General features: G+C 46.3%; 1 protein-coding gene across 3 annotated transcripts in view; it reads left to right on the forward strand.

Annotated features, from left to right (window-relative positions):
• The window catches only part of PPP2R2C (protein phosphatase 2 regulatory subunit Bgamma), a 276,527-nt gene that overhangs the window by 249,332 nt on the left and 3,979 nt on the right, over positions 1-23,216 (forward strand). For all 3 annotated transcript variants that reach the window (XM_084859919.1, XM_084859920.1, XM_084859918.1), the window contains one exon: positions 7,062-7,153. In XM_084859919.1, coding sequence (XP_084716045.1) covers positions 7,062-7,153 — 92 coding nt within the window. The remainder of the gene's footprint in view (positions 1-7,061; positions 7,154-23,216) is intronic.

Genomic DNA, 23,216 nt, shown 5'->3' on the forward strand with positions numbered 1-23,216 from the left:
TCCCGACCTGGTCGGTTTTGGATTTCCTCAGCGGAATAAACACCACCTGCTGGGGAAATTGCACATCACTAAACTGCCAAGCCTCGTGTGGTGAGGTAACCAAACGCCCCAGAGCCCATAAACCCAGCAATATGTCTGGCAACAGAAGGGCTCTGGAGTCTGGAGGCGCCAGGGATCCCCGAGACCAACCCTGGAGCACCTGCCTGACCAGGAAGTCAGCAGTGTTGTTGGCCACACCCTTCATCTTTAGCCCAGAAGGCCAGTGCAGCAAGCCTGCCCAAATAGTCTGGGCAGTCCCTTTCATGGGCTTTTGAAAATTGATCATAGTCCTGAATCAATTCCAGCTGAACAGGAAGCTGAGGCCTTTGCTTGTGAAGAAGCTGAAGCCAAAACTATAGTTACTTTAGCAGGATACCCTATGGGTAGGGTAGGAGAAGAGCAAAAGAGCCTAGACTTGATCTTACTTAAAGGCCAGGATTGGACACATCTCCTGTACTGCCATAGCACTGGGCATAGTAAAGGAAGCTGAATAATAAGAAAACTCCTGCTATACATATAGGCCCAAACAGCTCCCATCAACTGCCACAGAGAAAATCTTAACAATTTGTCATCTACTCTCCAAGACTGTCTCCATTCAAAAGTCACCAGGAGAAGCAATGCGAGGTAAGTTAGAAGCTCAGGTGGACTGAGGGGCCTGTGATTGTTCCAACCCATTGCCCCTGGTCAGCAACCGGTGAGGCAAATTCTGCTAACCACACCCTCCGAAGCTGGTAATAATATAAGTTGGGTTAGCAGCCCATTACCTCCTAGGAGGTGTTCCAAGCGCATGCCGCATCTGCCAACCACTGAATGGTGGCATACCGGCTAAGCCCAAGCTGGGATCCGCTGCTTGAGGAGGCCCTCCGACGGGCGCAGAAAACCATGCTGCGCTCACAGATGAACACCCGCACCGGTTCACACACACTCCGGCCATCTAACCAAGCGCATTCCTCCAGTAAAGTTGAGGAAGCAAGCTGGACCGATGATCATTATAGCTGGCAAATGTGCCACATGATCTAGGAAAGGTCCTTGCCTTTCCCACCCACAGGTTGTTCCCTCGTAGATGCAGCACTGGAACCTGCAGGGGAACACGCAACAACCCATAATGGAACGGAGTGGGAAGAAAGCACTCTCGCTACAAGTTGCGCCGGTCAATCCGTGAACACATGCACCGTGGAACAGGCTGCTCAGGGAGCTGCAGCCTGACGTATATGCGCTACGACCAGCTTGAAACAACATGCTGTGTCCGGACATGAACGCACGCGCACGGGTTGATGTCCAATACATTGATCAAAGAAAAATAAATAAATAAATAACTGTAAGGACAAGAAAAGTGATGCCGAGCAGTAAAGTCCACACTTTCGGAATGGACACAAGACCATAACTGTAAACTACCGGGAGGGCTACAACTGTTGCAGCTGAATGAGAGAGCAACACCCCCGGGCTCCCTATTAACCCAGGTACAGAAGGCCCTTGTCATGTGAGACATGAAGTGCAGCATGGCTTACACTACTTAAATACACAACACTCAATGAGAGCCTCTTAGCGTGGTTTCTGGAATTTCCAGCGTCCGGGTATTAGATGAAACATTGGCACTGGTGCTCAACCTGCCGTTTGTATGCCTCATGAGAAAAACAGGCGTTACGCAGGAGGTGTTGCAAATTCAATACTACTACCCGATCCATAAGGATCGGATTGCGGGAGGACTGTGGTTTAATAATCTGAATGGAGGCCTGCCCCTCACACACAAGGAATTTAAGAATGGATATAAAGCCTTGAATCAACCTGCATGGGCCAAGCTGTGTATAAGAGAATTTTGAAAAACGGGATTTCAAGAGATCATAGGGCAGCCCTTGGGCGTGGCACTACGCACCAGATGATCCTATACATTGACCCTAACCGGGTAGTGTTTCATACCTCCCGTGTTACTGCACAGTTGTAACCTTAATAAATTTAAACAGTTAGCTGAATTGGCACAGGCTCCTGCCACTGACTGTGGAGTAAACAAACAAACAAACAAAGATGGGGGGCAACCTTGTATTAGCTTCAGCAAAGCAGAAGCTACCTGTTCCTCCCGAGCATGCCCTTGGCGTGAATGCTAAAGCCGCTGCCTCGCAATATGAACAAAGAACAACCCTTACAATCATCAACCCAGTGAGGCTGTTGCAGAACCCAGAGTCAGAGAGACCACGGAGTGAAGGAAAAAGAGATTCTTTATTTAACGCGCGGGCTTAAGGCTGGAATCGTTTCCAAAGAGCCAGAAGCCCCGATTTACATTAGCACATTGGTTTTATAGACATTGTGACACATATGAAACGGCTCCTCCTCTCCCTCCCGCATGGGGTTGCAATCCTCAACATTTCTTCTCTTAGCACTATTGTTTATAATACAAGAACTGGGTTATAGGGTAGCCATGATAAGGAGAGAACAGAAGAGAACAGCAGAGAACAAGATATACAATTGTATGACCTTTGACAAGATAAGGAATTCCTGTGTCTCGTCAGCTTACAACAATATATTCAAGGGAGAAAGAGCTCAGCAAGAACATGAAGCATGAGACTGCATGAGGCTACTTAGTCTGACCCCCGATATGGCTGCTACAAGGCGGGTTACACAGAGAGCCAGGGATTGGCCTAAAGTCACACAGTGAGCTTTACAGCCAAGTGGGGACTAGAACCATATCTCCAAGTCCCATTATGGCACTTTAACTACTGCACCAAGCTGGTACTCTAAGCTGCCAGAGAGGTGTGAAAACAGGAGAACCCCAAACCCACATAGCTACCGGTCTCCCCTCATTGGGGTTGGCAATGGCTCTACCAGGGACGTGAGAAAAGATTCTCACCATGCCCTACCCAGGGAAGCTGGGTATCAAGCCCCAGACTTTGTTAACAATAAGAGGGCTCTGTGATATGCTCAAAGGCTCAAAGGCCCGAGTCGGAAACTTAGGCAAGGCAGATGGCTGTCCCCCTTCCCCCCTGCTCACTTTTCTTCTCATTTACTTTTGTCCATTTTCCTCCCCGTCTATGGACCTTGCACTCCGACCTGAAAAATTAAGACCACAATTCGAAGCTCCCTCCCCGCGGAAAGGAGACCTTCTATGTGGGGTGGGAATGGATGGAAACAACCCTTTGAATTGTAGAGGGGCATCAGTGTCTTCACCTCCCCACCCAAACACAACTTCCCTCGCAGCAATGGGGCCACATGCACATGTCCCCATTCCTTCCTTTGAGGGTGAGAAAGGAAGAAATCTGCTCACCGTGCATAGCCCTGATGCTATGTATTTGTTTGGCCAGATAAAGCCCTTATATCTTCTTCCAGAGATCATCTAAAAGATCTCTCTGGAAGAGAGGGAGAGACTAATAACAAACAAAATACGAGCACTTCCCATGCAGAAAATGATAGCTGAATATCCTAGATACAACTTGGCACTTTCCCCCCCCCCGCTCCTTTTTTTTTTTGTCTTCTCCTACTCGTCTACCCATCTAAATACAAAAAATGCTGGGCAGGCAAGGCCACCAAAGATCATAGAATCATAGGGTAGGAAGGGGCCTACAAGACCATTGGGACCAAACCCCTGCTAAATGCGGGAAGCCTGATTCCCAGGCGGTCACCCAGCCAAGTACAAACCAGGGCTGACCCTGCTTAGCTTCTGAGATCGGGCAAGATCGGGCACATCCAGCCCTTTGACTGATTGCTTGGAGGTGTGGAGAAAGAACTCGGCCACATGTTTATTATTATTATTATTATTATTACTACTACTACTACTACTACTACTACTGCACCGCAGGCCATTCAGGAGGCATGGGTGAACCCCCCCCCCTCTCTGGGCTGGCAAGGCCGCTCTGCTGCCACCCACAGCAAAGGCAATTCAGGCTGCTTCGTACCACTGAAACTCCCCTTCCCTCTGCGGGGGCGGCAAGGCCACTTAGCTGCTGCCCACTGAAATCCCCAGCCCTAAGGGCCTCTCTGGAGGTGCAGGAAGTGCCTGTAGCACAGCAAGGGCATGCTACTCAGGGGTGATCGCTAGCTGGTAGGCCGACCTGCTATATTGGCCAAATGGGCCACTGTGGGGCATGGGAAAAATCCCCCCAAGAAAGGCCTGAGGGAGAAGACAGGCGCCATACCTGCCACCGCTCCGCTGGAATCCCCTCGTCAAGGGCCTGCGCGCTGCCAGGCAAAGATGGTGGCCTACCTGCATCCTGGCAGGCTGGCCATGGCCACTTCATCTGATTAGGCTGAGGCCCGGGGGAGAAGGAACATGCCATTCATGGCGCCACCGCCTTGTCCGCCTCCCCCACCCCAGAAGGCTGAGGCCCAGGGGAGAAGGAGCGCGCCGTCTAGGGCGCCGCTGCTTCATCCGCTTCTCACCCACAAAGGCCAGGGCCTAAGGGAGAAGGGACGTGCCTTTCACAGCGCCGCCGCCTTGCCCGCTCCCCCCCCCATGAATACCAAGGCCCACGGGAGAAGGAGCGCACCGTTTATGGGGCCGCCACCTCATCTGCTTCTCCTCCATTAAGGCTGAGGCCTGGGGAGAAGGGACGCGCCGTTCATGGCACCACCACCTTGCTCACTCACCCGTGAATGCTGAGGCCCGCGGGAGAAGGAGTGCGCCGTTTACGGCGCCGCTGAGCCAAACGTTGCCGCCGCCTCCTCCTCGATGCCTTCTTGGTGCCTCAGCCATGCACCAAGGACGCTGCTGCTCGAGTTGAGGATGCTGCTGCTCGAGCCCGAAAAGCCAGAATGAATGAGGAAAGGGGCGGGGAGGCCTAAGTATCGGCCGGCTCAGCCCCCACCCCACCTGGACGTCGGGAGCGAAGGCCAATGGCCTTCGATCTTGTCCCGGCCTTCCCCCCCCACCCGCAACATCCCCCCCCACGGCCAGGCAAGCCGGACGCGGGGTGAGGGGACGTGGGGAGGGGGACACAAAGACAGAAACCAGCCCCCATTGTAACCTGCAGGATATCTATAACCAACCTGTGAAGAACTTACTTTCTAAGGCAATGAATCAGAGTTTCCAGATCCCACTTAATCACACTTAAGGAATTGGGCTTTAAAATGTGCCATTTCACTTGAGGGGGAATCTCTGTATGTTCTGATGTGTGCATTCAAAGGCAAGGCTCATTCAACACAGTAGGAGTTACTTCTGAGGAGACACTAATGGGTTTATTGTGGGAAAGTGATAGAAACCAGCCCCCATTTTAATACAGAGGATCTCTTTAAGGTAGCTGTGAAATAGTTATGTCCTAAGGCAATGAATTGCAGCCTTGAAATTGTGCTTAATCGCACTTAAGGAATTGGGCTTTGATATGTGCCATGTCAATTGATGGGTTTTTCTGTTATTTCTGTGGTCATTGGAAAGGCAAGCCTCATTCAGCACAATCGGAGGAAACACCCCTTGACTGGGGTCATGATGAAAGGCACACCCCTGGGCAGGGCTAGTATACCTGAGGTCAATGTGTGGGTTGGGGCACACAGCAACTATACCTCCAAGAACCCGACTGAAGGAAAAGAATCGGACTTTAAGCCGTCTTAGGAAATCTGGTTTTTCTCTGATAAACTCCAGCGTGGCTGCTGGATGGCCACGATGTCATGTATCCCTAACGACCTCCACACGTAGCTGGAGTAAATCACTGGTGGAAACACCCTGAGTCACTCTGAGCCTGGCTGAGTGTGCACTTTTCTAGACCTACACTCTGTTTCTTTAAGCTAAATAAAAAGCTGAACTCTTAACCTGAGCTGAGGTCTTATACCTAAACTTTAGTTTATGAGCTTCACTTAAAGACCTGAGGCTACACTGAGTCTGAACTGAAGCTCAGCCTACACTTTTTGTTTATAAGAAGACTCCTCTACAAGGGCACAGAGGCCCCTGTCAATATATAGATATGTATTAGTTTTATTTCCCCTGTTCAAGCTCTGGTTTAGTTTAAATATCTGCTAGAGGTTCTCTGCACCACTCAGGAATCTCCATCAGAGCAGGGCTGCAACTTTCTGCAGCGTTCTGCTCCCGCCCTAGCTCCCAACCATAAGCTTGTAAATGATTTTGCTCCCTTTGCTGTGCCCTTGTTTTGGTTTCAGCTGATGACTGATTTTCAAAATGTAATGATGACCTGAGTGAATTCAGTAAATAAATAAGTGAACAGCACTTACCTTTCATCACATGGGTGCTTAACTTTTTATTTTTTTTTACCTTTGTCACTTGGGGCTGAGAGCTGAGATGCTTCATCGCTAGGGCTCCTCACACTCAGTGAGCTGAGCTCCTTCACAAGCCTGTCTCTTTATCTCTTCTTTCAAAATTGTTTTAGGGCACAATCCAATGGGGATAGTTGGCAGCCTCCGAACTCAGAGGTGACCAGCTATCCAATGCAGGGTGGGCGGAGCACAGAGGGGATCTCCTCTGTGCTCCAGCTGCCCTGCATTTGCAACTAGATGGCTGATTTCAGCTGTCTAGCCAGGGCAGCTTGGAACGTGAGGGGGGGGGGAGGCCAGATGGCACATAGGAGGCGCTGTAATAGTGCTTCCCCCGTCCCTGCCCCAGGAACACCCCCTTTCCCCCCATTCCGTGCTGCTCTTATGAGCATGGAGCCAGGGATGAAATGCGCTGCCTAGAAGGCAGTGGGGGCAGGGAGGTAGTTTTCTGGGAACCGACCTCGGAGCACTAGCTCCATGGTTAGTTCCAGAAAACGAGAAATCCTATGGCTTTCTAGCCACTGGCTAGCAGCCATAGGATTGCACCCTTAAATTATTGTTGCCGCTTTTAAAACTGAAAAAAAATGTTAAGTGTGTTTCATCATTGGTTTTATTGTGTTTGTTTCTGTTTGGTATGTTGACCTGAGAGCTTCAGCTATAGAATGACTTATAAACTGAAACAACAACAACAATTGATTAATGCTTGTGTACAGAGCATTTGATGAAGTGGAGGTACACCACCTCCACCAGGAGCTGTTGGCACTGGTAGCCTATGAGGGCAAAGCGGGGGGAGTCTAAACTTGGAATAACAAAGTTGCTTTTTGCCCACCAAACAGGTTCATGACTACCTTAGAAGCAAGCTGTGTTCCCTCTATGAAAATGACTGCATCTTTGACAAGTTTGAATGTGCATGGAATGGATCTGACAGGTAATATAACAAATCCAACTGTCATTCCTTAATTTAGATGAGGGGCAATCATTCTGACAATCAAGAAATCTTATTCATTTTATAAATTACTCCATTCAGTATCAACAGTTAAGAGATGTTTTGCAAAATTGTTCTTCCTTTGTTGCTTTCTTATGTCAACTTAGTATAAACATCAGAAATATATTGTGACAACTTAAACTTATGTTTCTCAAGCCAATGTGTAAGAAGACTGTTCAATATACTTCATATATTATCTCAGTAATCCTTAAAAAGAAATTTGAGTTACGAGTGTCAGCATATTATCTCCATATTATAAATGGATGGTGGTGGTAGAGAGATAGTGGCTTACCTATGCTATCTAGCGAGCTCATGGCTAAGGTAAGGATGTTCAAGCCCCCTGTGCAGGTAAAGAATTAAACCACCTCTCCCTATGAACCGTAATCATTATCCTGGTTGCCCCTCCATGCAACTATTTAAATGAACAAAAACAGGTGTGTGAAATACATTCATGCATTTAATGTATCATCTAGCTTGGCCATTAGCCACTGGACTTCTACCAGTTTTCCCAGGGCACCATCACATGAGGCTTTTATTGTGCACTCATGGTGGGTCACTCATGGAAGTTTGTGGGTCCTTTTCACGGCATCATCATCCTCTGGTGTCTCTCTCTCGAGGATTTTTAGGTTTATCCCTTAATGATTTAACTCGCCAATAATATAGTAATAAATTATACCGCCATTAAAGAGGACGTGTAATTCTGGGAACGTGTGATATTGCTGTAATGTCACAGTGCCATCTAGTGGCTGTATAAATGGAACATAGGGAACTTCTGCACAAGGGAAATGGCCAAACAAAACAAAAGGGGGAGATGCATGTATTGTGCTGATCGCAATGCCAGAAAGACTCGGGAAGAAGAAAGCCCTGTGTGATTTCTGCCTCATGTGATGACACCTCCAGAATTGTGGGGGTATAGTGCTAATTACCCCTTCATGGATCACTGCCTTGTTGTGGCGAAGGGGCTTGCGTAACTCAGTGAAGCCATAAGCTATGCCATGCAGGGCCACCCAAGACGGACAGGTCATGGCAGAGAGTTCTGACAAAATGTGGTCCACTGGAGAAGGAAATGGCAACCCACTCCAGTATTCTTGCCAAGAAAACCCCATGGAACGTATCACAAGGCTAAAAGAGATGACGCCGGAAGATGAGCCCCTCAGGTCGGAAGGTGTCCAATATGCTACTGGGGAAGAGCAGAGAGTATTTCCAAGTAGCGCCAGAAAGAGTGAAGCGGCTGGGCCAAACCCGAAAGGACACTCAGCTGTGGATGTGTCTGGTGGTGAAAAGAAAATCCGATGCTGTAAAGAACAATATTGTTTAGGAACCTGGAATGTCAGATCAATGAATCAAGGTAAGCTGGAGGTGGTCAAACATGAGATGGCAAGATTGAACATCGACATCTTGGGAATCAGCGAACTAAAATTGACAGGCATGGGCGAATTTAATTCAGGTGACTATCATATCTACTATTGTGGGCAAGAATCCCTTAGAAGAAATGGAGTAGCACTCATAGTCAACAAAAGGGTGGGAAAAGCAGTACTGGGGTACAATCTTAAAAACGATAGAATGATCTCAGTATGAATCCAAGGCAAACCATTCAACATCACAGTAATTGAAGTCTATGCCCCAACCACTGAGGCCGAAGAAGCTGAGGTTGATCGGTTCTATGAAGACCTACAACACCTTCTAGAACTAACACCAAAAAAAGATGTCCTCTTCATCATAGGGGATTGGAATGCTAAAGTAGGAAGTCAAGAAATCACCGGGATAACAGGCAGGCATGGCCTTGGTGTACAAAATGAAGCAGGACAAAAGCTAATAGAGTTTTGCCAAGAGAACATGCTGATCATAGCAAACACTCTTTTCCAACAGCACAAGAGGCGACTCTACACATGGACATCACCAGATGGTCAATATCGAAATCAGATTGATTATGTCCTTTGCAGCCAAAGATGGAGAAGCTCCATACAGTCAGTCAAAACAAGACCTGGAGCTGACTGTGGCTCAGATCATGAGCTGCTTCTTGCAAAATTTCGGCTTAAATTGAAGAACGTCGGGAAAACCACTAAACCATTCAGGTATGACCTAAATCATATCCCTGATGAATATACAGTGGAGGTGAGGAATAGATTTCAGGGATTAGACCTGATAGACAGAGTGCCTGAGGAACTATGGACGGAGGTCCGTAACATTGTTCAGGAGGCAGCAACGAAATCCATCCCAAAGAAAAAGAAATGCAAGAAAGCAAAGTGGCTGTCTGATGAGGCTTTACAAGTAGCTCACGAAAGAAGGGAAGCGAAAAGCAAGGGAGAAAGGGGAAGATATACCCAACTGAATGCAGAGTTCCAGAGAATAGCAAGGAGAGACAAGAAGGCCTTCTTAAATGAACAATGCAAAGAAATCGAGGAAAACAACAGAATGGGAAAGACTAGAGATCTCTTCAAGAAAACTGGAGATCTCAAGGGAACGTTTTGTGCAAAGACAGGCATGATAAAGGACAAAGAAGGCAGGGACCTAACGGAAGCAGATGAGATTAAGAAGAGGTGGCAAGAATACACAGAAGAACTATACAGGAAAGATCTGAATGTCCCTGATAGCCATGATAGTGCGGTCACTGAACTTGAGCCGGACATCCTAGAGAGTGAAGTCAAGTGGGCCTTAGGAAGCATTAGTAACAACAAAGCTAGCGGAGATGACAGTCTTCCAGCTGAGCTATTTAAAATCCTAAAAGATGATGCTGTTAAAGTGCTGCACTCAATATGCCAACAAATCTGGAACACTCAACAATGGCCGCAAGACTGGAAAAGGTCAGTTTACATTCCAATTCCAAAGAAGGGCAACGCCAAAGAGTGTTCAAACTACCGCACAATTGCGCTCATTTCACATGCCAGCAAGGTGATGCTCAAAATCCTACAAGCTAGGCTTCAGCAGTATGCGAACCGAGAACTACCGGAAGTACAAGCGGGGTTTCGAAGAGGCAGAGGAACTAGAGATCAGATCGCCAACATTCGCTGCATCATGGAGAAAGCAAGAGAATTCCAGAAAAACGTCTATTTCTGCTTCATTGACTACGCTAAAGCCTTTGATTGTGTGGATCACAACAAACTGTGGCAAATTCTTAAAGTGATGGGAGTACCAGACCACCTTACCTGTCTCCTGAGAAACCTGTACGAGGGTCAAGAAGCAACAGTAAGAACCAGACATGGAACAACCGATTGGTTCAAAATTGGGAAAGGAGTACGACAAGGCTGCATATTGTCACCCTGCTTATTTAACTTATATGCAGAGTACATCATGAGAAATGCCGGGTTGGATGAATCAGAGGTCGGAATTAAGATTGCTGGGAGAATTATCAACAACCTCCGATATGCAGACGATACCACCCTAATGGCAGAAAGCGAAGAGGATCTAAAGAGCCTGTTGTTGAGGGTGAAAGAGGAGAGTGCAAAAGCTGGTTTGAAACTCAACATTAAAAAAACGAAGATCATGGCATCTGGCCCCATCACTTCCTGGCATATAGAAGGGGAAGAAATGGAAGCAGTGACAGATTTTACTTTCTTGGGCTCCAAGATCACCGCAGACGGTTACTGTAGCCATGAAATTAAAAGACGCTTGCTCCTGGGGAGGAAAGCTATGGCCAACCTAGACAGCATAGTAAGAAGCAGAGACATCACCTTGCCGACATAGGTCCGTCTAATCAAAGCTATGGTTTTCCCAGTAGTAATGTATGGCTGTGAGAGCTGGATTATAAGGAAGGCTGAGCGCCGAAGAATTGATGCTTTCGAACTGTGGTGCTGGAGAAGACTCTTACGAGTGCCCTGGACTGCAAGGAGGTCAAATCAGTCCATCCTAAAGGAAATCAACCCTGAGTGCTCATTGGAAGGACAGATACTGAAGCTGAAGCTCCAATATTTTGGCCACCTAATGCGAAGAGAAAACTCCCTGGAAAAGACCCTGATGCTGGGAAAGACTGAAGGCAAAAGGAGAAGGGGACGGCAGAGGATGAGATGGCTAGATAGCATCACGGATGCAATGAATATGAACTTGAGCACGCTCCGGGAGAGAGCGCAGGACAGGAAGGCCTGGCGTGCTATGGTCCATGGGGTCACGAAGAGTCGGACACGACTGAACGACTGAACAACAACAACAAGTGCTAATTATGACTGGACACACTCATTTTTGATTATGCAAAAAGGATCATACAACCATTCTTTAACTTGAAAGAATTACAAAAACTAGGATTAGGAAAATCTCACCAAGTCACCACCCATAACAGGAATTCCAAACTACTTTTTACTAAACCGAATAAATAAACATCAGAAATATATTGTGATGACTTAAACTTATGTTTCACAAGCCAAATAAAATAAAATAAGACAAAGTGTGATCATTTTCAAAAACCAGGTGATGGTACTATTAATCAATGTGCTAGTTTCATTCAGTGCTGTACTTTTTGTTGAGTAGTCCCACTACTTAATTTAAAAACAGAAACAAAAACAGAGCTGGTATGTTTCTCAAAAATTTTGTTTCTACCCCTCCCCACAAGTTCATTTTAGAAAGAATTAAATGTATCAAAGTGGGGGCATAATCCAGGCAATACTTTAAAAATATGCTTAACTTTTTCCCCTTGAAATCAATGGGGTCTGTGCTTGACATTGGCTGAATCGCACCCAGATTTGAGTGAAGTGAAAGCTGCATCTACTTCTGCCTTTCAAAAGTATTTTGTATAATATGTGGAGGAACTAAGAAATGACTTGCCGATTTTCACAAGGTCTAGTTTATTCTTTGAAAACACAGCTATGTGGTGGTCTCAAGCCTGGGCAAGAGAACACACCCCATATTCCGTAGGTTATATACTTTTCTTTGCATAGCATGAGTACTTCTGCACATGCCCAGAGATTAATATTACACAGCAACAGCATAAGTAAAGCAATTCACTCACATTAGCCATTTTCTACAGACAAGCTTATCAGTAAAAACAAAAGCACATATTCTTAAGCAACTCACTAAACTGGAATTTTCCAGTTCAGGGTACATTGTGACCATCAACAATTTGTGGTTATCAGTTCTACACACAAAGCAATTCCTTCCACTCTCCACGCAGCTTTCGCTTGGCCTTCATTTAGTTCACCATGCTTGGAACATTTTTATTGCATTCTCATCCTGATTCCTGAGAGCTTAGCCTCACACTTTTTCAAGTGTTTTTCCACACTTCTCCACAAGCCTCTACTCCAGCTTTCCCCAACCTGGTGCCCTCCAGCCTTCTCTCTTTGAGTCTTACCACTCACACCTCTATTCCCATCATTCTTTGAATTTCCTCATATTCTGTTTGTCTTCCTATTTGCCATTCTTCATACTCTGACTCTCTATAACCTCTCAGGACCATTTGATAGGCAGAACTTTCATTCTGCTGAGTGATGTGCATAGTTTGTATACAGCATAATATCAGTTGGATAACTACATACAGAATAATCAACATAGCTACTAAGCACATTATACCATACAAAATTCTCAACCCTATAATACCTAGGTTGGGAAACCAAGAGGTGAGCCAAGTCCAGGAGTCATCCCAGTTTACATCTTCTTGGGCTATCTGATGGAATACCTGGGCCTGTTCCTGGATTTTATTGACATCAACCTCTACTTTTTGGGATTCATTTATATACATGCAACAGGTTTGCTTTAACAGTGCACGCACACCTCCTTGTTATGCTAGCAACAAATCCAGCGCTAAGAGATTTTGTATTGACACTCCTGTGATGCTGTCTACTTGCCTCTGTAAAGCCATTAAAGCATCTGCTGTTGAGTTCCCCAAAATTTCTAGGGCAGCCAATATATTGACTATAGCTTTCTCTAACTCAGACACACCCTAGCCATGGGAGGAGTATCCGGATGGCTTGGTGGAACTTCGAACTTCGTTCAACTAGTGGGTTCTGAGCAATTCTCTAGATGGTGATGATACAAGGAGTCCTGGACTTGAAATCCTGGGACCAGGCAGCACATGGTACACATACCTGACCAGTTGTGAGGCAGGGTTTAGTATGCATAATTTCCACTTTAGAAGAAAAACAAAGGGCAAGAAATGAGAAAATGAGGGTTCAAGCTTTAGCGTTTTTGATTCAGGCTTTGCTAGGCCGCATTATTGAAATCAACAAGCTTGCAAAGGAAAATAACAAGGGATGAGAAATATGCTTATAACTGAGACATGCTGGAGACTAATAATATTTTTAGAAGCAGGAAGTACAAATTGCAGTTAGCAGCTTGGAATCCTGTGATAGACAAGAAGGATGACACAAAATTGGGCGGGATAGCTAATACTTTGGAAGACAGAAACAAAATTCAAAGTGATCTGGATAGACTGGAGTGCTGGGCAGAAAACAACAGAATGGCATTTAATAGGGACAAATGCCAAGTTCTGCACCTAGGAAAAAGAAACCAAATGCACAGTTACAAGATGGGGGATACGTGGCTCAACCACACTACGAGCGAGAAGGATCTTGGAATTGTCGTCGATCACAAGCTGAATATGAGCCAACAATGTGATGTGGCTGCAAAAAAGGCAAATGCTCTTTTGGGCTGCATTAATAGAAGCATCGCTTCCAAATCCCGGGAAGTACTAGTTCCCCTCTACTCAGCACTGGTTAGGCCTCATCTGGAGTACTGTGTCCAGTTCTGGGCACCACACTTTAAGAAGGATGCAGACAAGCTGGAGAGGGTTCAAAGGAGGGCAACAAAGATGATCAGGGGACTGGAAACAAAGCCCTATGAAGAGAGACTGAAAGAACTGGGCATGTTTAGCCTTGAGAAGAGAAGACTGAGGGGAGATATGATAGCACTCTTCAAGTACTTGAAAGGTTGTCACAGAGAAGAAGGCCAGGATCTCTTCTTGATCATCCCAGAGTGCAGGACACGGAATAATGGGCTCAAGTTACAGGAAGCCAGATTCCGGCTGAACATCAGGAAAAACTTCCTGAGTGTCAGAGCAATACGGCAATGGAACCAATTACCTGGGGAGGTGGTGGGCTCTCCCACACTGGAGGCCTTTAAGACGAGGCTGGACAGCCATTTGTCAGGGATGCTCTGACTTGGATTCCTGCATTGAGCAGGGGGTTGGACTCGATGGCCTTGTAGGCCCCTTCCAACCCTACTATTCTATGATTCTATGATATCTATCAAATCAGTCTTGTGCTGATTTGCAATTTTCTATAATTGTTGATTGACCCTTCTGTAGCTGCTGACTCCTCATTATCACTTCCTAATGAATCAGTTAATCAGTTAATCAATAAGTCAAATAGGTCTATGATTCATATGTTAATATGTATATAATCTGTTTCTTGAGAATAGAAGGAGCTTTGTACCACAACCTGACTGTTGTGGTTGCATGAGTTTCCTCCCCAACAGCTGTTGAGATGTGATTTTCTTTGGCCAGTAAAGTCTCTGAAAGAATTGTACTCCAAAACACACGAGTAAATTAACTTTTCTATGATACCACACAACCAAAACAATCCTGGGATACCCAGGGAGCGGGATGCCCACTGGCTTCCACTCCCACAGGACGCTCTCCATTCCATATATGTCTTTCCTTTGTTCTGGCAAATGACACAGCATTGATAGCCACAACTGGTACGAGGGAGTGCTTCCCCAGCTTCTAGCATAACTAACATTGGCAGTGCCATTTGGGGTATTGGGATGTAGCCATAACCCTGTATCAGTCAGTATATCAGTATGGGGAGAGTAATATCGTCTCTCTCAGCCATTTGTGATATACTGACCAGGCTCATTCTGTACTACCGTTTACTGATCGGACTTCCTGCAGATTCCCAGTTAATCTCCCATAGCCCTGGCACTTCCAATAGTCTAGAGTTACATTTCACCTTGGATAAGTACCTAAGAAATGTGTAGAAGCAAACCAAGTTTTGTTGACTCTGAGGCATAATGGGGCCAGAAAAGGGCAGTCAAATGAAGAGCAAAGAATTAGAACTTCCATTAAATCCTTATTTGGTTGCCTAATCTTATTTTTGTGTTTTAAAAGGGTTCATCTGCCCTTATACAGCATGTAATTTTTACAACTTTTACCATGGCATATCTACTAGGTTAGCAACTGGAGGGGCATCCTGGGATGGGAAGTGCATGCATATCCAACATTTAGACAATTTGGCATTTATTGCTGCCAAGCTTCCCATAGTTATAACATGATTCTTATCCCAATCCCCTTGTTTTCCTCTTATCACCCAGAGTCCAAAAATCATTAAGACATCTTCTTGCCTCATGGTCCTTTGTTTGCCAGTTGGCGGCGCTAGGCTCACTGCTGGACTTGGCCAACTCTGCCAGCAGGGCAGAACCTTACTGATCTCTTAGGAGTGGCGGGATGTTATTATGGCCCTTAGATAGCACAAAAAGTACCACAAAGTAGTGACCAGGGTGCAGACAAGGAGACGTCCAAACAGGGACCAGGCGGGGCAACCGCCCCAGCCTTCCCAACACAGGTCAGGAAGTGGGCCCATCACCAGTGTCCTTTCTCCTTGCTTCAGGTTGTACTTCTGGGAGCCTGGTAAATCATAGGTAGCAGTCTACTTCTGAAGTCGTCTCCCTCTGGGGAGGTCTCCCTAGATTGCCCTGGGGATCGCTGTCTCTGTCCCTTGTGGTCTTCTCTTGACTGGAGTTGATAGATCTCTGCAGCTTCTTGCAATGGGAAGTATGGACCCACATGGAGAGGCCTTGGTACTTGACAGCAGTGTTGGTGACTAAGATCACCTGGTACAGGTCTTTCCACCAGGATTGCAAGATGCTATTCCTCTGGAAAACTTTTACATACACCTCGTCACCTAGGTTTGTTCTGCTGACAGTGTATATTTAGATATTCCTCTTGTTCTGTAGAATTCAGTGGAGCTGCAAGGCTTCTTTGACCTGTGAAGAAGCTTTAACACATCTCATTAGTCCTTTGCAGTATTCTAATACAGTATCATCAGTAAGGGAAAGCTCTTTGGAACATAGAGGAGAGACTAGGAGTCTCATTGGCCTTGCCATGGGGATTTCATGTGGGCTCAGTCCATGTTGGGAGTGCTTCTCATACTCGTGAGAGCTAGGGGCAAGGCATCTGGCCATTTGAGCTCCAGTTCATCACACAATTTTGACAGTTTGTTCTTTAAGATTCCATTCTGTCTCTCTACCTCTTGACTGCAGATGGTAAGGGCAGTGTAGATTCTGTTTGATTCTTAGGCCTTTACACAGTTCTTGCATGACTTGCCTTGTAAATCGACCCACTTGGAAAACATGTCAACTATCACAAGAACATATAATTACAGCATTTTGGCATCTGGGTAAAATCAATATGAATATTTACAAACGGCCCTCATGGGGGAGGGTGGGCTGCTTGCTCAACCTTCACATTGTGGGCTAGGCAGGTTGAACAAGATTGACAGTACTGCTGGGCTACTGCAGTGATCCAGGAGCATACCAATAGTTGCTCACTAATTTCAGCAACCCCCCTTACCCAGGTGCCCCATCAAATAGGCCACCAGGCAAGCTGAGGAAATAAGACCACTGGTGCTACCAAGTGGCTATCTGGACAGCGTCACAGGTGATTAGGATGCAAATTGCATCCATTGCTTCTTCACTGAGCTTTCTCCTTGGGTGGGTCCCAAGACTGCAGGTCCACCAGAGCTGAGAGATCTGTGCGGGAAATACGTATCTTCTCAGAGAGTACAAACTTGGGTAGCTCGAGGAGTGGAGAGGGCTACTGCCTTGGCCAGCAGTAATATGACTTCTAGACAGAAGCAAAATTTCATATCTGGAAAAGCGTAACTGAGATAGATGTTGAGTCATTGTCTTAAGTAAAAGAGCTGCCACTGAATGAGGTACACAAATAATTAAAGGAGAACGTAACACAATATTTTCAAAAGCTTGAACAAGGAGGGCAGCAACCGCTTGCAGACAGGGAGGAAATCCTGTGGCTATAGGATCAAGGAAAGTACTCTAATATGTTACTGGTCAGTTCTCATCTCCATGCTTTTGGGCAAGCACACCAAGAGCACAAGAATTTTTTTTTGCATAAGACAACAGAGTGAATGGCTTAGAATAATCAGGAAGCCCAACTGCAGGGGCAGAAGAAAGTGCTTGTTTTAGAGCAATGGAAGCAGATTCAGCTTCAGAAGGCCAGGGAAGTGGCTCAGGAGGAATATCTAAATATACACTGTCAGCGGAACAAATAAATAGTGTAGCCAAGTTTATACAAAAAGGTCTCTTGTCAATAGGAGGAAATGGGGCGTTGATGAAGTTACAAACCCCTAGGCTGTTCTACAAGTTCTGAGGAGGAGGGGGAAGCAGCAGGGAGGTGTGAAGTGTTTCCATCGGCTGGCCAGGCCGGTGGGGACACTTATTATTCTAACGCCGAACTTATTTTTCTAATGCCTAACGTGGCCACAAAACCCACACAGGCTATCTACCCTGTCCTTGTCCCCTGCCTCTGCCAAGCCCCCTTCCCCTCTTCTTTGACAGGCAACATAATAATTGCAATTAGGGATGGACAGATGCCCCCCCTGGTCCGGGTTCTCTGGGTGCCTGCCAAGCCCCTGCCTCCACTTGTGTGCCCCTGGACCCATGCCCAACCCCCCCCCCCGCTCACCAAGCTGCCCACATTCATCCTGGGCCCGTCTGGTGATCTCTGCAGCCACCATTTTTTGTGGAAAAAATGGCAGCCACAGTTATGTGCACATTTGCTCTTACACAAAATGGCGCTATGAATGGCCAATATACACAAAGTTACAGGCGTAAGTGCCCTTTTAGGCTGCCTTTACATTAAAGAAAAAAACAGTAGTCCTCCCATTGTGGAGCCTTTCTGTGTTTACAGCGGGCTCCCAGATGGTGACCACGTGATTGCTGAGAAAATTAAGGTTTTAATTTTCAAGGTTTCATAGAGATCCATAGTGATCATGAAACAGCACCATCTAGTGGCTGTTTTAACAGCATAACAATCTGACTTAAATAGATAGTTCATTATTTCCGGATCTTTTTGGAATAGCCAGGAATGTACCTCTGGATATGCCCTGGAGGTTGATGATGTCATGAAAGGGACCTGCAAACTTCTATGAGTGAGCAATCTCAATAGCAGGATAAAAGCTCTGAAGAAGCACTTAGACAATCCATATAGTCTGCTGGAGTTTCACCTTTGTTTTGAGGGATTGCTCCTAGGAGCCTGATGTGCTCTTGGTCTAAAGTATCAAGACCAGCTGGTTCTTGAGTTGGCCAGTTTGCTCGTCCATTTAATCTAGTGCGCACTTCTTGGGGCAAAATAACTCAGGTGAGTTGGTTCATGTCAGCCCAATTAGGATTATAGCAAGTGATCACTGTTTGCAATTCTTCTCTACATTTCTGTGGCTCTTCTCTGATGCTTCAAAATTTGGCGTGGTCTCTCAAGTTTTTCTTGGGGGTCCTTAAGATTCTGCTCCCTAGGACTTATATAACCTCTTTGACATCTCAGCATACCAATTAAAGAATGCATTCACATATTGTAAGCGTCCCACTGGTTTTGTGGGATTCTGGTGCCTAGCCCCTTCAGGGCTCCCCTCGGGTGCACCAACCTTTCCATGTCAAATGTCCCAGTTACGGAAAATTGTTTGCTTGGACCATCCCTGGTATAGCAATTCCATTTTCCCAACCACTTGCAAGTTTTTGGACCATATTCCTTATACATATAGGCAGCAGGAATTCCTTTGGGCGGTCCCCATTTCTCCAGGATTTCACGCACATGGAAGACAATACAGAAACAACGGAATTGAATCAGAAGTGGCTTCTGATTTTCACCATGGAATAGATTTAGGGCAAGATCAGAAGGGCTCTCACGGTGTAAGAATGGCACCCACAATCCCTTGGGTTTAGAGACCATCTCAGTCCGTTTCTGAGACCAAACACTGTAGACTCTAAAGTCTCCTGTGACTAAGGCCACAGGTTTTCTTTCCCACACTCACACTTTCAGGACCCTGCTCTATGGGCATCTCTATACCAGCCTAAAATCCTGCATTTAAAACGGGGCTTTCTGCTTCCGTTTTAAATGCAGGATCATGACGACTCCCTTTTCACATGTTTCCTTTCCCCCCACCCTGTTCCCCCTCCTTCTCCCTGTATCTGAGTCTTCCATTATCTTTCATTGATCTCGCTCCTCTTCTTGCCACTTTTACTCTTTTCATGGAGGAAACTGAAGTGGAACACAACAGGGTAATTTGATAGCTCATTATCTGCTATTTATTTAAAAACGGAACAAAGGGCATTTAGTGCAGGAGATACCTTGAATGATCATGGCGTCATGTAAAGAGCCCGCAAACTTCCGTGAAGGAGCAATCTCAATCGCAGGATAAAAGTTCCATGTGAAGGAGCCCTAAGTCTTCCCAATGAATCACTCACACAACAGACAAAAATATGGCTTCCAGACAGCACGAAGGGAGTCCTTTCAGCCTGTTATACAGGACTTACTAAGGTCATGAGAAGAAGGACTCAACCCAAGTGTTTAACCGCTGGACTGGAGTCTTTCGTGGCAGGCAGCCTGAGTAGGCTGACAGGTGCTCTGGGGGACAAGACCTCAGAGTCTCCTAGTCCCTTATACCCTAGAATAATAGAATCATAGAATAGTAGGGTTGGAAGGGGCCTACAAGGCCATCGAGTCCAACCCCCTGCTCAGTGCAGGAATTGAAGTCAGAGCAACCCTGACAGATGGCTGTCCAGCCTCGTCTTGAACGCCTCCAGTGTGGGAGAGCCCACTACCTCCCTAGGTAATTGATTCCATTGTCGTACTGCTCTAACAGTCAGGAAGTTTTGCCTGATGTTCAGCCCCTCATTCACTCATGCAAACACAGAGATACCATAAGGAGGAAACCAGACTCTGGGTCTAACAATTTGGTTCAGATAACAGTCTGACCGCTCTGTCGGCAGGCGCTAAGAGTCCACCCCGCTAGAGATTTCAAAAGGTCTCTTACCTTTGAGATGGTGCTGGGGCTCGAGTCTCAGTCCTTCAGAGAGATGGCTAAGAAGCGATTCAAGTCATGGCACCAAGAATTGTGCGTCTTCACTCTGAGCTTGGTAGTAAGTAGAAAAGCCTTTATTCAGCAGTTGCTGGAGGAGGTCATCCAGACAGGGGTTCCCTGTCTGAAAGATGAGTCCTCCCATTCAAATGAAAACACATTCTTTATATGTTCTGGTGTCATAAGCAGTCACAGTAAAAATCACATGGGTAGCACTCAGTACTAATGGGTTTTCTTTCGCCTGCATCTTGCTTGCTTATTAGCACTCACTGTTTCAGCTGTTACATTCCAGAGAAAAGATTCTCACTTACTGTTCAACTCCTCCAATAATCATTTGCACGTGTTCAACTAAAATAAGCTTTGGCCTTTTCTAGGGATGTCAGAGAATTTCGCCACAAATCTCGGGGAGGCCGAATGCCAGCGCATTTGGCCCCCCGAAATCGGTGGCAAAACGGTTTGCCCCCCCTGCCCCCCCCGGAACGGGACTTACCTTGGGCGAATCTTCCTGGCGGCGGCGGCTCCGGCAGTGGTGCAGCGGCGGCAGCTGCGGCGGAAGCTGCAGCGGCCGGTCTTCCGACCAGCTGCCGCCGCCGCCATTTCCAGTAAAACAAACAAACAAAAAAACAAACGTGATGGGCTACGTAAAGATTTACGTAGCCTATCATGGCTAGATTTTTTAAAAATACCATGATAGGCTACGTAAATGTTTACGTAGCCTATCATGGCTGATTTAAAAGAAAAGAAAAAAACGCGCGCGTACGCAAATGGCAGCGCCCATGGGCGCCGCCATTTGCGTTCCTTATTTTGACACGTCTTAGTCTACGTAAACATTTACATAGACTAAGATGGTGAAAATAAGGGGAACGCAAATAGCGTAGACGCTACGCTATTTGCGTTCCCCTTATTTTCGCCGTCTTAGTCTACGTAAATGTTTACGTAGACTGACGTGTCAAAATAAGGAACGCAAATGGTGGCGCCCATGGGTGCCGCCATTTGCGTACGCGTGTTTTTTTCCTTTTAAATCAGCCGTGATAGGCTACGTACATTTACGTAGCCTATCACGGCTGACTGCAGGGACACAAACAGCGGCGGCTATGGCCGCCGCCATTTGCAGACCCGGCCGGCCAGGATTCGGGGGGGGAGGGACGGAGCGCCTCCCCCCCACCTCGAATCAATTTCATTAAAAGATAAGTGACTTTCATACATCCCTAGCCTTTTCATATTTGCTTCAACACCCGCCCCTGCCCCCGGTGCTTCTAGCACCACACTCTTCACCACACTTGCTACAAATGACGTATCTGGTTAAGCCGTCAGCTCTGTTAATATATGCATTAAAGTGCACATTTGTGTGCACATTTTTGGACACATGCATCCTTTAACTAAAGCATGTTTGTGTGTATTTTGGAAATGTACATATCTTCTTTGCACATTTTTCAAATATGTGCACGTTGTCGAACACATTCTGGGGGGAGTTGCAGAATACATAAGAAGTTTGGAGATGTATGAATTTCCACCCGCAATTTGCGTTCATCTCCAGGATGGGTGAATTGGGTAAATCTGTAAAAAGAATCTCAACAGAGCAGATTTCTCATACATCCCTTCCACCAGCATCAGAGGTATGTTTGTCAGGGGTGCAAGACAGGGCTCAGTGGCTGTACCCAGGCTCTAGAACTCTCTGTGGAGGCCCATATCTCATAGCCTTCCATTGGCAGGCAAAGACCTTCTTGTTTAGACATGCATTTTGCCTGTCAGGCTGATTACTTTTTGCTGCTACTGGCCGATGGTTTTAGTTTAGCTGTTTTTTATCTGCTCTTTTTATATTTTTTATTATATTGAAATTTGGTAATTTAAATAATAAATAAATCCTTTAATTATGGTTGGATCACCTTGTCATGGTCGGTATAGTTCCTGGCAAGGTTTAGGCTGACGTTGACCATTTTTTTCAGCTGGGGGGAGGGACCTGTTAGGATGCCTGTCTCCCAGAGGCTAATGGAACTGGAGGGATTCTTGAGATCCCTTAGGAAGTTTCCAGTTGGCACAGCTGGTGTTTCTGTTGATGCTCTGCTCTTCCTGTGGAACATGGAGGTGAATCAGGCAGTCCTAAGCACCCCCTCCCATTATACAGTAGGCACCTTGGTTTCCTGGACTGTTGAAGGCTTTGAAGTGAGGGACCATAGTTCAGTGTATAAACACATGCATGCAAAATGTTCTTTGGCTTCTCCAGGTAGGCCTGGGAAAGATTCTCTCTCAAACTCTGCAGAGCCGCTTCCAGTCAATGTAGATCAGGGGTGGAGAACTAAATCTGGCCCACCGAGGGTCCCAATCCAGCTCTCCCAGGTTCCCCAGATAGCCATGCCCCCTTTTCTCCAACCACCAACTGTTTGGTGGTTTCTCAGCTTTTGTATAGTCTTTTCTCAGTCTAAAAGGTTAAAGTGCTTCTTCTGTGGCATATTTGATGTCAGTAAGAGCTTTAAGCTGAAATATGCTGGTATTTGGGGTATTTTGCCCCTGCCCCTTCTGCCTTTGGGCCACAAATTGCACACCACTTGTGTGAATAATGCTGGGCTAGATGGACCAATGGTCCGACTCGGTGTGAGGCAGCTTCCATTGTTCTTCCTGCACTGCCAGGCAGGTTGGGGGACAGCTTCAGTGCAAATGATGGAAGACGCATTGTGCATCTGACTGAACACAAGCAAGAGCTCTTTTTCAAGCCTACCCTGTAACTGTGATGACAAAAATGAAGTGTTCGGCCTGTAACTCCCTACAATTTTCCTTAAAGCAATGGTGAGGGCTTTGCTGGCTAGGGCTGATGGGAGTTGTAGGCCAAAACATCTGGAGGGCCACAAGTTGCCCATCCCTGGTGTTCTGTAAGCTATCAGACCTGAACTGATGAAAGCCCTTCACTTATATATAGGGATGTATGATACATTTGTTTTTGATGAGGAAGCACTGAGTTTGCACCTTCTGGACTGAATATGGACTCAGATGCAATCTGC

This window comes from Heloderma suspectum, chromosome 5 (genome assembly GCF_057233095.1).
Source record: "Heloderma suspectum isolate Gila_16-S chromosome 5, 16-S_ref, whole genome shotgun sequence".
Lineage (NCBI taxonomy): Eukaryota > Metazoa > Chordata > Lepidosauria > Squamata > Helodermatidae > Heloderma > Heloderma suspectum.